Source organism: Monodon monoceros, unplaced genomic scaffold (assembly GCF_005190385.1).
Source record: "Monodon monoceros isolate NGI ecotype Baffin Bay Population unplaced genomic scaffold, NGI_Narwhal_1 Super_Scaffold_2, whole genome shotgun sequence".
NCBI lineage: Eukaryota > Metazoa > Chordata > Mammalia > Artiodactyla > Monodontidae > Monodon > Monodon monoceros.
In genome coordinates, this window is record NW_021703776.1 from 30,161,790 (window position 1) to 30,178,188 (window position 16,399).

General features: G+C 41.4%; 1 protein-coding gene and 1 long non-coding RNA gene across 3 annotated transcripts in view; one reads left to right on the plus strand and one right to left on the minus strand.

Annotated features, from left to right (window-relative positions):
* IGF2BP3 (insulin like growth factor 2 mRNA binding protein 3) overlaps positions 1-16,399 on the plus strand; it is a 142,000-nt gene that overhangs the window by 104,380 nt on the left and 21,221 nt on the right. Inside the window, exons 6-9 of one of the 2 annotated variants that reach the window (XM_029233836.1) lie at positions 6,794-7,075; positions 11,304-11,438; positions 12,736-12,858; positions 14,948-15,083. In XM_029233836.1, coding sequence (XP_029089669.1) covers positions 6,794-7,075; positions 11,304-11,438; positions 12,736-12,858; positions 14,948-15,083 — 676 coding nt within the window. The remainder of the gene's footprint in view (positions 1-6,793; positions 7,076-11,303; positions 11,439-12,735; positions 12,859-14,947; positions 15,084-16,399) is intronic. The other variant, XM_029233837.1, reaches the window with a different exon arrangement.
* Positions 10,337-13,731, minus strand: LOC114901736. Its single transcript, XR_003795268.1, has 3 exons — positions 13,229-13,731; positions 12,687-12,811; positions 10,337-10,676 (listed from the first exon to the last, which is right to left on the minus strand). It is a non-coding gene; the product is annotated as an uncharacterized LOC114901736 (long non-coding RNA).

Genomic DNA, 16,399 nt, shown 5'->3' on the forward strand with positions numbered 1-16,399 from the left:
TCTCAAGAATTCCAAAGATCAAAGAGAATTAGAAAACAAGTGAGTATTCAGAGAAAGTTAATAGATTTAAAGAATGGACAAATCAATTTTGTGTACAATGTTATGAAAACTATTAGTTTTCTAGTAAGTTTTTTAAAAAGATGTGAAGTGCATTATCATCCTTTGAGGAGAACTAATTTTATTTGAGAGGCATTCGATGTAGTGGAGAAAGCATGGACCCTGAGGTCAGGCAGCTCTGACTGTAACCTTGACCTCTCTGAGCTTCAGTTTTTCAGCTACAAAATGAGGGCTGACAAGAAACTAATATATTCATGCATATATGCTCATATTTATAGACAGTGGTCTTATCAAATATAAATTTGATAATTTACAGTAAGTAATAATTCTTGTTCAACCCACTGCTTCTGGGCACCTGAAGAACAGCTGGATTTGGCTGGAGCTGGGGAAGGCTGGTCCGTTCAGGCCTTGCTCTGCTGAAACCTGAGAGCCTGTTCTCTGAGCTCCAGCAAGACTGTTGCCTAAACTAACCTGGCATGATTTCTTCTTGCCTTTTCCATTGCAGCCATCCAAAGCTAACTTCTTTAGGTGTTAAGGGCTGAGGTGACATTCTCAGCTGACTTCTTTTTTTCCGTAGCGTCTGTTACATGGGCATCTCTGTAACTGGGATGTGCTTGTGCAGGAGTGAGTAGAGCATGGAGATTAAGAGGATACATTCCAGAGTCCAATTCCATGGAATGGACTTTCTGTGCCACTTCTCTAGCTGTGACTCTGGTCAAGTTAAACTGTCTTAATTCAACCCTATGTGTAAAATGGGAAGGTGGTAAGAGTTCCTAAGTTAGCAACTATCACACATTTTCCCAACATTTTTCACTGCTGTTGATAACACCCTGTTATTGTACAGGATACTTCATTTCAGATAATGACTGGCCACTGACCCTCAGGAGTTAGGGACCAAGTTCAAAAGCCTCTTTTTAAGCTCTGTGAATGACACTTTTAAGAGGATTCTTCAAAAAGGCTATGTCTCTAAGAATTTAGCATGGAAATTCCTGCCACCTTGTGGCTAAGAAAAAAATCAAACGTTAACAGTGCCAATATTACTAGGAAATGCATGCATTTGCTTTAACCCAAGCCTCAAATTACTAATGTACTAAAATAATACATGAGTAAAAACAATGAAAACTTAAAAAATAAATTATTAAAACCAGGAGTATGGGGCTTCCCTGGTGGTGCAGTGGTTAAGAATCCACCTGCCAATACAGGGGACACGGGTTCGAGCTCTGGTCGAGGAAGATCCCACATGCTGCAGAGCAACTAAGCCCGTGCGCCACAACTACTGAGCCTGTGCTCTAGAGCCTGCGAGCCACAACTACTGAAGCCCGCGCGCCTAGAGCCCGTGCTCCACAACGAGGGAGACTACCACAATGAGAAGCCCACGCACCACAATGAAGAGAATCCCCTGCTCGCCGCAATTAGAGAGAGCCCGCGCACAGCAATGAAGGCCCAATGCAGCCGAAAATAAATAAATAAAATTTTAAAAATAGATAAAAAATATGAATTAAAAAAAAGTTCAAAGCACTTTATTAAAAAAACAAAAAAACAGGAGTATGTACTTAGTATTTCTTGTTCCTGGAAGCAAGAGGGACTTGGGTCTGTGGAATACCTATTCCTTCCATCTTCCAGGGATGCTCAGATAACAAAGACAGTATTCATTGGAAGATTTGTAATGGGTGACAAAGAACCCTTCAGAATTTGTAGGTATTTAGTTCTATTTTTTAGGGTTCTTATTTCTTTTCTTTTTTTTGTAGTTGGGGCTGTTTATTATCTGAGGAGCTTTTTCTAAAGATTGATTTGGCATTTTATTTTACTTTTTATTTTTTAAAATTGAAGTGTAGTTGATTTAATAATGCTGTGTTAATTTCTGCTGTACAGCAAAGTGACTCAGTTTTATATATATATTCTTTTTTATATTCTTTTCCATTATGGTTTATCCCAGGACATTGAATATAGTTCCCTGTGCTATACAGTAGGACCTTGTTGTCCAGGGGGTTCCTATTTCTGGTGTGTGTTTTTTTTTGTTGGGGAGTAGGAATATAGTTTATATATTGAAGCTATTACTGCATATCTTTTCCTATCAGTTTGAAGATTTGTATTGGGTACACACAGAAGTGTTTGAAACAACTTGGCTGATGGCTAAAGGGAGGATATTTACCCTTAAGCTTTGAAAATTATGTAAATAGAAGATTTATTCTGGAAAAAGAAACAATAGAGCAGGTAGTGAGACCAAGAAATTTGTTGCCCTTTTTGCCATTCAGAGATAACCACTGTGAAATTTGCCATCAAGTTTGTTAGACTTTGTCCATGCATTACAACTTTTAAAATGCTAAAGATCATTCTATAGAGTTGTGCAGGTTGTCTTTGCATTAACTATATTTATACTATTAGTAATCTCTATCTGGTATTTCATCCCTACCACAGTCTGTGTAGCTAAGTCCTCTACTGGGCATCTAGGTTGCTTGCAGTTGTTTTTTGTCTTTAGAACTAGTTTAGTAATGAAGTCTTTTGTAGGTAAATATATGGGCTTTGTCCATAATTGTTTCCTTAAGATGCATCCCTGCAGTGGTATTATCAGGCTTTTGGTAATTATCGCTGAATTGTATGTCTCAGCCTCTTATTCTTGGTACAAGGAGAAAATGGAATGGTATGACTTTTCAATAATGGCTAAGCCTCATTTTGTTAGGATCTATGAGATACGCAGCAGTGAGGTCTAGGAATAAGAAAAAGAGATTTTAGACATGGAATTTAGAGTTGAAAGGGACCCATAAATCTAGGCTAATGCCAAACAACAAAACGACTTTTCCAGGGTTCCATGGCTACTTAGTCTTCAAGCTGGGCTAGAATTTGGGTCTCTCTTTCACTGCTCAGCTCTGTATGTGTGTACCATTGGATAAATTTAACCTCTCTGGGTCTCAGTTCTTCTTACTCTCTCATCCTTGAGATAAACTACTTATACTTTCTCTCAAGGCCCTTTCAGTCCTACACTGTGATCTATCCCAATAAACTTAGCAGTGCAATTAAGAGCTACCAGCTAGCAAAACTACTCACCATCTTCTGAATGACTCTTAAAATTGCATCAGAGCAGAGTCAAGTAATGATGAGAAACAGCCTCCTGAGTAATACACATGTGGGATAAACATCCTTGAGTTCTGTTGAGCTGAACGCATGTGTTTTGAGTAATTATGATGACAATTGTTGATCACACGTCCTGCACGTACAGTAGGCTTGGTGAAAATACTATTAGGGTTTCCCCTGCGCTCAGCAGACCACCAAATGGTATAGCTGAATATTAAGCTTTGTGCATAGAAAGGTTATAGTGGTTGACTTAAAATTCAGAAACTTGGAATCTTCAGTCATGAGAAAGTCATTGCTTGCAGTTAAGTTACTCCTGTACCTTCAGCTAGCTGTGTCCAAGTTTGGAGCACCGTGGGCTGAGGGGTTGGGAACCCTGCTTCCTTGGCAGTTAGCAGTGGGATATACACAGTGTGTGCTGTCTGCTCTCTGACAGGAGCAGCCTGAGTTTAGAGCCTTTGGGACCCAGACTGCGCACTGGGTCGTGGAGCCCTGTGCTATCTGACCTCCCAAGTGAGAGAATCTTTTCTTTTCCCCTCCAAGAAATCTTTTTAAAGCAGCACAGTGAAGTTTGGAATTACAGTTTATGCCAATTTGAGAGAGTTGTTTCTTGGGACACACATGACCTTATCTGGATAGCCCCAGAATACATGAAAGGATCTGGTGACTTACATGTTTATCTCTGTTTATTCCCATGGAGAAGGACGTCTGTCTGCCTGCCTCTCTCACTCAAGAAAGAAGCTAATTACTTTTTTTGGTAACATTACTGACTTAATTCTAGAATCAAACTTTACTTACCCTCTTCTGAAGCTGGCAGTACTCAATTTTATAGTGGGAAAGGAAGTCACTATGGACTGTATTGCCTTTTATCCCTGTAGGTGTAGTTAATTCCTACACTGGGCTTGGCTTTCTTTATGTCTTCTGAAAGAACCTTCAATGATCTGTTTCTTCTGGGCTTTTAAAAGGTTTAAAGTTGCTTGGAATGGGGAATTCCTTGGTGGTCCAGTGGTTAGGACTCTGCGCTTTCACTGCTGAGGGCACTGGTTCGATCCCTGGCTGGGGAACTAAGATGCCACAAGCGGCCCAGCGTGGGCGAAAAAAAGGTTACTTTGAATGAATATCTAATTGGTTGAAACTTCTGTAATTGCAACTTCCTGTAATAAATATACATCATTGATATTAATAAAATCTCTCAGCTGTTGTCTTCCTTTAGAAATAGCCAAAATATTTTAGGGCCCTTAATCCACATATTCCTTAAGAAAAAAGGGGAGAGAGAAGAAGCAAGGAAAAATGTGTTAACTTAAGGTTCTTGTATCAGGGCATTGGTAAAACAAGTTTTGCTGTGTGCCTGCCATCACCTGTGAAGCTTATGAAAAGAATGCCATCTTTAGCTACTTTTTAAAAATTGAAGTATAGTTGATTTACAATGTTGTGTTAACTTCTGCTGTATAGCAAAGTGATTCAGTTATATATACATTAGAAAAGAATGCCCTCTGATACAGAAATCACATGGAAATATCCCAAGATGTATTGTATTTGGAAAAAAAGCAAGTCACAAGACTATGTATATCATGATCTCAGTTACGCTTTTAAAGAGGGTACTGAACACGTACACACCTGTGTGAACATATGGAAAGAACTGGTCCATTTGCAGAAGTTATCACAGTTAACAGTTACAGTGGGAAGGGTCTTGGAGGGTTGGTGATGGTGACAGAAATTTCTTGATACTTTGTTTTCCTGTATGATTGGGATCTTTTCTAATAAGAGTTCATTCATGTGCAAGGCACTGTAGGACAGTGATGGAACAGGGGATTGGAGTGAGAAAGGGCAGAACTCTGGGTCCTAAGAACATTGGTATGCCTTGTCTGGTTGCTTGGATCTGCCATGCAGTTTCATGGTTTTGGTACCCTTTTTGGTGCTGGGACTATCTCCCCCCGCCACCCTTTCCATCCAAGTCAAAAATGGAAAGATCTCCAGATAAGGAAAGCAGTACGTGAACCAGAAATGATCATTCTGAGCAACTAGACAGAGAGCATTTCATGCCTGTATTTCTGTCCCTGCCTGGATTGAACTCAGGGCCCACTGGAGCACCATCTGAGCAAAGAATCTGAGTAAAGCTAGAGAAAGTGTGAGGCCTTTTTTAAAAAAATTTTGTTGTGCACTGGGAGTGTGTATTATTAGGATTATGTCTGTGTATGCTTTTGAAACCTTGGTGATATCGTCTGTCAACTTTTTATTGAGTTTTTCAGTTTTAGAATATGTAGGTAAGCTAGAACACAACAGTTTGGATGACTGTTATAAACAAGGTAAGTAAAAGTTGCCAGACATGAGAGATTACATGTCTACTCATATATATTTATATAGAAATTTAAACAGGCAAAATTAATCTATGGTGTGAGAAGCCTAGAGGAGGGGCAGTTACTGGAAGGAGGTACTGGTTGGTGGGGCTTCTGGGACACTGGTGTGTCTTAGTTCTGCATCTCGATATGCATGCTCACCTTGTGAAAATTCATTGAGATGTATGCTTAAGATTGGGTACTTTTCCATAATAAGGTTCAAAAATGAAAACAAAACAAAAGTAAAGCTCCTCTCAAAATAGATGAATGGATGCATGGATGGATGGATGGTTAGATAGGTAAGGTAGAAAACAGCTTCATTTGCTTTTTTTGGCTCACTACCACCCCTGTCTCTCTGCCCCAAATCAAATCATAAACTCCACAAGGGCAGGGACTGCTTACTCCCTTGGGGACTGGCTCATAATAGGTATTGAGAATTTATAGTGATTGATTAACCTGAGTATTAAATCCTACCCATCTCCGTTGAGTAGCTTAGAGAATTTTGTCCTTTGATTCTTTTTTTTTTTTTTTAATATTTATTTATTTATTTGGCTACACTGGGTCTTAGTTGCAGAATGTGGGATCTAGTTCCCTGACCAGGAATCAAACCCGGGCCCCCTGCATTGGGAGCGTGGAGTCTTAATCACTGGACCACCAGGGAAGTGTCCCTGTCCTTTGATTCTTAAAATATTTAAAATATTTGTATTTAAGAGGTTGAAGTAAGGGAGGTGTATATTCGTTACATCCTTTCCATTCTGATTTGGAAAAACTGGCCAGGATGACGACTGCCCACTCCTCTCTTGCTGTGCCGGTGCTCATAGGCTGTTACTGACCTTATGGGTAATAGCCTAGTCACGAGTGGGGTTTTTTTTGTTTTTCTTTTTTGTTTGTTTGTTGGGTTTTTGTTTGTTTCTTTGTTTTGTTTTGGGGTTTTTTTGGCCACACCGTGCGGCTTGTGGTATCTTAGTTCCCCAACTAGGGATTGAACTCAGCGCTCTCAGCAGTGAGAGCGCTGAGTCCTAACCACTGGACCACCAGGGAATTCCCTAGTCAGGGTTTGACAAAATGTTTTTTTTTTACTTTATTGGTAGATGGCAAATATGTTCCCTTTGGAAACTTGTTGGTCTTTCCTATGTGTCCTTCAAAGGAAAAGTGCACGTCGGGGGTGGGGGAAGTGTATGTGTGTTCTGGGTTTGCTACTTCTTCAGTGGCTTTATTCAGAAGTTTTAGAGCCAGTAATCCTGAGTGGATTAGGTGGGTATTGCTTTGCTGAAAGGTTTGTTTTATAGCTCGGTTCCTCTTCCCACCCCCTGCTCCTTGTCAACTTTCAGAGCTTTAGACAAACTGAATGGATTCCAGCTGGAGAACTTCACACTGAAAGTGGCCTACATCCCTGACGAAATGGCTGCCCAGCAGAACCCCTCGCAGCAGCCCCGAGGTCGCCGTGGGTTTGGGCAGAGGGGCTCATCGCGGCAGGGGTCTCCAGGATCCATGTCCAAGCAGAAACCGTGCGACTTGCCTCTACGTCTGCTGGTTCCCACCCAATTCGTTGGAGCCATTATAGGAAAAGAAGGTGCTACCATTCGGAACATTACGAAACAGACCCAGTCTAAGTGAGTATTCCTGAGTGTGTGGGGGCCTTCATGCTTTCCCCTTTGGATCTTAATAACAGAGTGGGTTGTCTTGGTACTTTGTGTCCTTCTGAACATGGTAATGATCCCTTCTTGTATGGTACTTGGGAATCCGGAAAATCTTTGTGATTTGATACCCTTTTTATTTTTAATAAATAAATAAAATAAATGTATTTATTTATTTATGGCTGCGGTGGGTTGCACGTGGGCTTTCTCTAGTTGCGGCGAGCGGGAGCTACTCTTCGTTGCAGTGCGCGGGCTTCTCATTGCGGCGGCTTCTCTTGGTGTGGAGCGTGGGCTTCAGTAGTTGTGGCTCGAGGGCTCTAGAGCACAGGCTCAGCAGTTGTGGCACATGGGCTTAGTTGCTCTGCGGCATGTGGGATCTTCCTGGACCAGGGATCGAGCCCGTGTCCCCTGCATTGGCAGGCGGATTCTTACCAACTGCGCCACCAGGGAATTCCCGTGATTTGATATCTTAGTGTTCATTTCATATAAACCTGGGGCTAAACCTTAATCTCAAAGGGAACTTCAAATTTTCACACATGAATGGAAAACAAATGATACTTAATCCACTCCTGATGAGGGAGGCCCTGATAAACAAGAGGGCAGCTTCTAGGTTCTCTGCTCCCCCATCTCCACTCTGACCTCCAGTGATAACTGCCTTCAGTGCTTTTGGAAGTAATTTTCTGGGTCTAATGTAGAGATAGTTTTTCAGTCTTGCTTTACTTCAGTGAAGAATCATTCAGCTATGGTCCATAGTTACCCTGTGTTTAAGCCATGTAGTTAGAATGGTTGTTTCTTTAGGATGTTGTTTGATAGTTTTAATTTGCAGATTTTGAGGAATTAGAAGATTCTCCATCAAACCTTGGCGCTAACTTTTTAGGAGTAGAAAGCAGGAGCTATTTGTTTTTATTTACCACTGTAGCCCCAGTTGTGGGCATGTTGCCTTATATGTAGGTGGGTCTCATATTTGTCAAATGAGTGAAATAACTATATGTGAATTATATTTAATGCCCTTAAAATATATCTAAGGTACTTTCTCAGTTTTGAAGCTCCAGTGATTATATATTCATTGTTTTGCTTTAGTAACCATCCTGTTTGCTTTAGTAACCATCCTGTTATGCTGTAGTGAAGATTTTGACCCAAAGAAACTTGGTAATGAACTCTGTCCTCACCCTTAGTTCTGTAAACTGCTACCAGGCACACCTCTGGGACAGCTGCTGCCATATTTCCTGAAGAACTGTGGGTGTATTAGGGAGAAGAGGCTGTGTGTACAAATCTCTCTTGTGTCATTCTATAGGAAAGGGTAGGGAAATGGCCCCTGGGCCAGCTCCAGAGATGACTGTGGATCATTTTGCTTTTTAAATTTAGTAAGAAAAATTATTATTTTGTGTGGTTCAAGGAGTTAAGCAGAGTCTTCTTCAGAAACTGCGACTAAACCTTGTGCTGTGTATATCTTGCCTATGTGTTTGTTGCAACAGGCTTAAGAGGCTATCCATGTTCATCACAGGCACCATGCCTGCCTTGAGCTGACTGACTCATTTCTCACGCAGAAACAAACGAACTGTGTCTAGTGGTGGTTGCGTACCCACTCCTCTGTGGAGTGACATCTGGTCCTGCCTTCCCCTGCTTTGAAGCAGGAGTTGCTGGGTGCTGGTTACGTTTGTGCAAACTCAGTGGCTTTGACTTCATAATGTAGAGTGTGGGGAAGACAACTGAACCATAGCCTAATCACTTTTCATCTTAAATTTGCCTGGTTTTAATATTAAAATTTAAGGGCTTCTTGCTTCCCTTGATTCCCCGTTACCTGCAGAAACTAATTATTCAATGGTTTGCCTTCCTTGTCACATGGCAGATTAAAGTTGTTCCTTTTAAAGCTACTCATTTCCTTGTAGGAGGAAAGAGCTTCTGTGATTTAAATTGCACTGTTTGTTTTATTTAAGCAGGAAGATGGAGGATGGAGAGGGAAGGGAAGCAATTTTTGTTGTATCCGATGATTCACTTGCAGCTCTGCCAGCAGATTTAATTAACTCTTGCCATTGAAACTAGTCATTATCAGATCTTCTATTTCTGGAATGGCCTCGCAGGGCTACCCTAATCTGTAAAGCAACATCACGTTCTCTCAGACAATCAGAGTTTAGTAATCCTTAACACAGTGAGCAGATGGAAATAAACCGGGAGGAGGGAGACTAATGTGTTACCTACTAGAAGAGAGACAATACTTAACAGTGATTGGGGATTGAAACCAGTGACTGGAAAGATGGTTCCTGAGATCAGAACTGTTATCTAAGATACTTTTTTTATTGGTTATTTCTAGATATCTCTTATTTGTTTCACTTCTACATTGCCCTAATTTTTAGTTACAGGTTTTAATTCTGAGATAAATCTTCAGTTTTCAGTCAGACATTTAGGAAAATGAAATCCAGGCCTTGATTTTATTGGCAGGATGAAGTGGTCCTTCTCATGACCACGAGTTACGCAGCTCTTCATCTAGTGTTTGAGTGGCCAGGGGAACTCACCAGTACTTAATTTTCCCTGAACACATTTTTTTTTTTTGATAGTTGATTTTCTTCCTTGTACTTTTTAAACAGAAGACTTATTTTTGTATTTAATTCAAAACGTACAAGTATGTACGTTAAAAAAACAAAAACAAAGAGCTAATCTTCATCTAACCCCCAAGGTGAGCATTGTTAAGTTGGGGATATGTCTTTACAGGACTCGTTCCTTGTACCTACTAACGTGTAGCCTTAAATGGTATGTATTGCATTTTTTTTCACATAAGATCAAGGACCTCTAACTATGTTGGCACCTGTAATTTAACCACATGGTTTCGAACAGCTGTATAGTATGGATGTAATGTTATTTAACTGTTTCTTCCTGAGAGGTATTTCAAAGATAATTCCAACTTTCTTTCTATTACAAATAGTGCTACAGTGAACGTCCCTGCACTAGTGATTTTCAAGCAGTAGTGGTCCCACCCTGCAGACGTTCGGCAATGTCTGGAGACATTTTTGGTTGTCACATGTGGATGAGAGGGGGCTGCCACTGGCATCTAGTGGGCAGAGGCCAGGGATGCTGCTGGACATCCTCCAAGGCACGAGACGGCCTCCACAGCAAAGCACTAGTCTGATCCGAAAGGTCAATACTGCAAAGGGTGAAAAACACCCGTCTTGGCCCATGTATGAGACTACATCTGTAGGAGGCGTTACGAGAAGTAGGATTCTTAGGTCAAAAGATCATAAGCAGGGCTTCCCTGGTGGCGCAGTGGTTGAGAGTCCGCCTGCCGATGCAGGCGACATGGGTTCGTGCCCCGGTCTGGGGGGATCCTGCGTGCCGCGGAGCGGCTGGGCCCATGAGCCATAGCCACTGAGCCTGCGCGTCCGGAGCCTGTGCTCCGCAACGGGAGAGGCCACAACAGTGAGAGGCCCGCGTACCGCCAAAAAATAAAAAAATCGTAAGCAGCTCAGCTCTGATAGGTCCTGGCGGTTTGCTCTGTACTCTGCACCGAACCAGAAGGGTGGCCATGCCCAGATGCGCATCCTCTTGCCAGCACTTGATTTCATCCATTAACATGCTCGCAGGCCTAGAAGAAAATGACACCTTGTTTTAATGACCAGTGACGTGGAACATCATTTTGTGTTTATTGGCCATTTGTTTTTCTTTGAAGTGAAATTGCCATCTCTTTGGGTTCCATTCCCATCACTATTTGTTATGCACTTTCCTGTCTCGAGGAGGCAAAATGTAGAAAGAGCCCTGCCCGAGGAAACTGAGGAGCGAAATTCCCACATGTGACGGATCGTGGACATACAGTATAGCATCAGGAGTTCCACCTGGCTTGTGGAATTCCAGCTCCAGTCCTCTTGGCTTGTGTTCCCGTCCCCCTTGCTTTTAGAGCAGAAGAAAGCCTTTTGTTTGAAGCCAGGCTCTCGGACGTGAGATGTTTGACCTGTGGCACCTAAAAGGAAAATAAAGCACATGCAGCTTGGGCAGAATGAAAAGTTGCCCCTGCATGAGCAAAGATAGGGGAGTACTGAAATTAAAATTGGTCTCATCCATGGTGACAGCTTATCGAGACTTGATGCTTTTGAGGGGGGTGAGTCATCCACTCTTTGCCCGGAAGTGCTGTGACTTCAAAGTTGGTAATTACAGACTCTATTGTGAATACATGCTTACAGCTCTTGTTTTCCTCTCCCTTTGTGCCCACCGGAAGAATTGACGTCCATCGTAAAGAGAATGCAGGTGCCGCTGAGAAGTCAATTACTATTCTCTCTACCCCTGAGGGCACTTCTGCGGCTTGTAAGTCTATTCTGGAGATTATGCATAAAGAAGCTCAAGATATAAAATTGTGAGTAAAGAGGATTACCCCGTGAAGAGGTTGATATTTACACTGTCTTATTTTGGAATTCTGTGACACACAGTTCTTGGGAATTGCCAACAAAGAAAGAGAAATACCGTCCCAGAGAGCGACAGAGGGTTGGCACTATTGATTCGGTAATAAAGCATAAGTCTTTTAAATACTTTGTTTTCATTCATGTTTGGATATGTTGTGAGTGGTGTAATGGGAAAAGTCTGGCTGTAAAAGAAGGCAATTGGGTGTCATAGGAAGCTCACCTAAGGTCGAAGAAGTATCCCTGGGATTTACCCAAAGCAGGGACCCCAAATCCTCACTCCTTTACTTGGAGCTCGTTGGAGCTCTGTCCATGTCTGCCCCGCCTACCCTGCAGCAGCAGGGAGTATGGAGGTGGGGAAATCCCTAATCGTGTGCTGCGGTAAACTGGAGATTGATGGGGGCGTTTCAGGTTGAAACTCTAAGTATCTTTTGCACAGGAACCTTGAGCAGAGGTTGGGTTCTCTGCTGCTTGTAGCATCCAGCACAGTGGTGTGCTCAAAGCAGGATCCAGAGTAAGATGCTAGACTTAGCTTGGGGACCTAATGAGTAGCATTTAATTTGTAGGGACCTTTGAAATATATTACATATATTTTAATTATAAGGTATTATATGTTGCTGTATTATAAGATTAAAATTCTTTTTTAGTACAGAGAAAAGTAAAGAAAAAGCCCACCATTCAGATAACCCCAATGACATTTTAAAACAATGCTACATATATGACTTGGAAATTCAGAAAGGTACACAGTGAAAAGTGAAAGCCGTCCCTTCCTGCTCTTATATACTCTTCCCCCAAGGTGTAACCACTGTTGAGTTTCTTCTGTTTCCCTCTATAAATTGTGCATGGTACCTCCAGGACTGTGTTTTAAAATTATTCTGAAATCACACTGGTTTGCATTTGTACATGGTGTTCTGGTGCTCAGGGTTTCAGAATATGGGTTCGAGTAAGGCGTTTTCAAAGAGCTAACAGAATCCATTTTTGGAAGACATTCCCTGAGATGAATAAAAGAAAACTTTTAAACATTAACTCCTATCCAAATACTTGCCAGTGTTCTTTCACCCCCTCTATTCATGCATTGCTAGAATGTAGGCTAATGGTCAGCACGCTTTAAACTATACCTAGCAGAATTCTTCCTATATGGCAGGTAGGAAGTAAATGTTTAATGAACGAATATTGTCTTTTTACCCTACGGTAGGTTTACTTACCCTGATTTGATGGCCCTTTTTTTTGGTTTGTTTTTTTCTTTCTTTACAGCACAGAAGAGATTCCCTTGAAGATTTTAGCCCATAATAACTTTGTAGGACGTCTTATTGGTAAGGAAGGAAGAAACCTTAAAAAAATTGAGCAAGACACAGACACTAAAATCACAATATCTCCGTAAGTGCTGGCTTGCTTTCTTTTGAATCAGAAAACTTTCACACACCGTTTCTAAGCTGTAGGTTATATATTAAGCATTTTACAACTCTTGGAGCTGGCCTGTGCCACCATACTTATACTTCATTTCTCAAACTGAGTCTACTGCCTGCTATCTGTTTCTAACTCATAGTGAAAGTATTATCTGTTCCCACTAAAAAGGCAGGATGCACTAAATACTTCACATTCATATTTCCTAGCTGAAGTCTTGGTCAGGTTTTCTGGCATATACTCCCAAAGTTGGAATATATAACCCAGTGTATTATGCACTGCTGTGTAACAAATTATCCCAACACTGGACCGCTGACGACAAGGGTAAGCATTGACTGCTCACCTAGTTTCTGTGGGTCAGGAATTCAGGAACAGCTTGACTGGGCGGTGCTGTTTGGGGATCTCTTGATGTTGCTGAGAAGTTGATGGCAGCTCTTGGAGTGAGGCCTCAGCTCCTCACCTCCTGGGCCTCTCCACAGGGCTGTTTGCGTGTCTTAAAGACACAGCAGCTCTCTTCCCTCAGAGTGAATGATCTAGGAAAGAGGAAGACGGAAGCGGCAGTGTCTTTTATAGCATAGCCTCAGAAGTCACACTTTTTACCATTTTTTTATTGCTGTTGACATGTTGGCTCTAGTGAGTGTGGGAGGAGACTGCCCATCCCTGGGGAGTGGGGATTTGGAGGCTGGCCCCCATGCCTAGGGCCATGAATGCCCTGAAATTATATGGAAAGGCCTTTGTCTTCTGAGGGTGACTTTCCTTCATTTCCTTCAGAGCACCCCGCAAAAAGTCGAAGAACAGTAGAGAGAGACTGGGGAATATGTTCACATAGTAAGGAGTTTTCAAAGAAAGGGATGGAAAGGAAGTGGGAGAGTTGTGCTTTGTGGGAAAGAAAGGAAAAACCGCAAAGTGGTAAAAATGATCCTACCCTGTCTTGAATTTTATGCTCAGAAAGGGGAGGGTTTTAATAGAAAATAATCTTAAAATCTATTCTGGAAGCAACTATTTTAAAAATTGTAACAGAAAATGCTTGGCAGTGGAGAGGTGGGTTGAGCCTGGAGATGAGACCTACACTTGTTTGTCTAAGACAAATCATCTTCATTGTGTAGATGTCTATATTTTTAGCGAGTTTAGGAAGAAGTTAAGGAAAAATATCCTATTCATCTGGCTCAAGTCTAGCCTGAGACATTTTGCTAGTAGTGAAAATGAGAATTTGGACCCTAGGAATATGAAGGGGAGCTGTCTCAATATTCTGTATCCTTTCCATCTGTGTATTTAGTCTTATTTCCATGGTAAGTATCTCCCACTGGTTCCCTTCAAGGCTGTTGAGTGGCTCAGGCTTAGGTGGTCTCAGATGTCACCTGAATGGATTTTGAAACTTCAGCAGGAGCTGAGTGAAGCAGGGAGTTTCTGAATATTGCTGTTGCATTCTAACTTTTTAGTTGTCTAAATTGTCATCGAGGGACTATTTTTAAAATTTAGTCAAAATGGATTGATTTGTATTATTTCCTGAAGCCTACGTCAATCTAAATTCTAAAATTCCCGTCAAAGATAAGTTTAAATTCTGGCTTGCCCTTTTGGAATATTTCCGTGCTTATTCCTTGCTTGGCGACCCAGAAAATGCAATTGCATGAGAATGCCAGTTAACGCCTCGAATTGGTCAGTGCAGACTAGGAACATACTCATTAAAGGTTATGTTCATTTGCTTCTTGGTTTCCACTAAAACTGTAGATTCCTCTTTACATTTCACTGTTCAATTGTGAAAATAGTTCACCTTAAGTGGTCAAGAAGTGCACTCTATTTAAAACATGGACTTAATCGAACTGTGTACACTCGGCGATGTTTATTGAGAAGGTGGGAGGGGCAGTATTTTCTCTCATGCAGTTTTACAATTCTTGGAGTCATGTCTTTTGGGGCTTACTCATCTTTCATCATGGCTAACCACCCACTTTTACATATTGCCAGCCTCCACAGTTGGGTTTTAATTGCCATCTGTGGCTGGACTGCTACTGTCTTCCTCCTATAATTCCCAGTCTTTTTCTTTCCCCTCTGTTCCAATCTGCAGGTTGCAGGAACTGACGCTGTACAATCCAGAGCGCACCATTACGGTCAAAGGCAGTGTGGAAACATGTGCCAAAGCTGAGGAAGAGATCATGAAGAAAATCAGGGAGTCTTATGAAAATGATATTGCTTCCATGAATGTTAGTTTTAATATGAAGGAAATGTCTTTATTTTGATTAACAATCAAAAGATGTTTTCAATTGCATTAACATTGATTCCTTTAAGGGTGTCATTGTTAGATGTGGTTTCTAATTGATTTTTAGCACCACGGTGAGTGCCCTGGGATAGTTGGCAAGATGCAGACTTTGACATCAGGCTTGGCTATCTCTGTGATTTTAGCCAACTTTGAGCCTTAGCTTCCTTACCTGTGAGGTAAGGCTAATACCTCCCTTAAAAAGGTTAATCTCTCCCATACCATGTGAGTTGGAGGGAGATGATAGTATTATAGGAATGTGGGCTTTAGAGGTCTGTGAAGTGGGTTTGAATCCCAGCTCAACCATTTATTAGCTGTACCTCTATTCTCCTGGACAACTTATTTGGTCTCTCTGAGCACCAGTTTCCTCATCAGTAAAATGGGGCTACTGCCTACATGGCATGCTTGTTAGGATTATAATAGATACCGTGCATATGAAAGCTACCGTGATGAATACAAATTTAAAATTTGGTTACTCATAAACCTTGGAGATAACAGAATTTCAAATGACAAAACAATCTGTGTAGTGCAAGTGCATTGCTGACATTCCTTAATGGATGGAATGGTGCAGAAAATGCAGCGTTTCCAAAGTCTATCTTGAATTTTCAAGTAAATGATTAAAAAACAGTTCCTCGGTTGGGCCTGTCATCTGAAACATTTACACCTAAAAGAAGGGAAAATGTGAAAATGATATTACCTTTGTGAGAAGAGCCTGGAATGCTAATCATTTTACCCCCACATGACTGCTGCCTACCTTCCTTCCTTCACATTATCACTGCTCATCCAAATGTTTCAGAGTCGCCTGGGGGTAAATTCAGCCCCATAGACCTTTAAAAAAGATTCTTGAGTGTGCTCAAGTCTGAACTCTGTAGTCCCCACCTTATTTCCTTAACCCTTATCAAATTCAGCCAAAACAAAATCCCATTTCTGGCTCCTGGATCCATTCCAAAGATAGGTTTAATTGTAGAAGACATGGGGATGGGACCTGATTTCCAAAGGGCTTGATTTTGTTTTGTGTCTGTAGACTCATGACTGCCAAATTTTTTCCATGGCGTAAAGATCTCTTAATATCTGCTATCTGGTTTGCTCTTCAATGAACAAATCGTGTTTGCTTGTTTCTTCAATTAATGCAAGATTTTCAGTCTCTATTTACTGTGTGCCCAGAGTGTACAGATTACATATATGTCTGAGCACTGTGAGCTGGTCGTAAAGGCAAGAAAGCTGTGTTCCCTGCTTTGAGGAACCTAGCATGGCTTCAGGTCA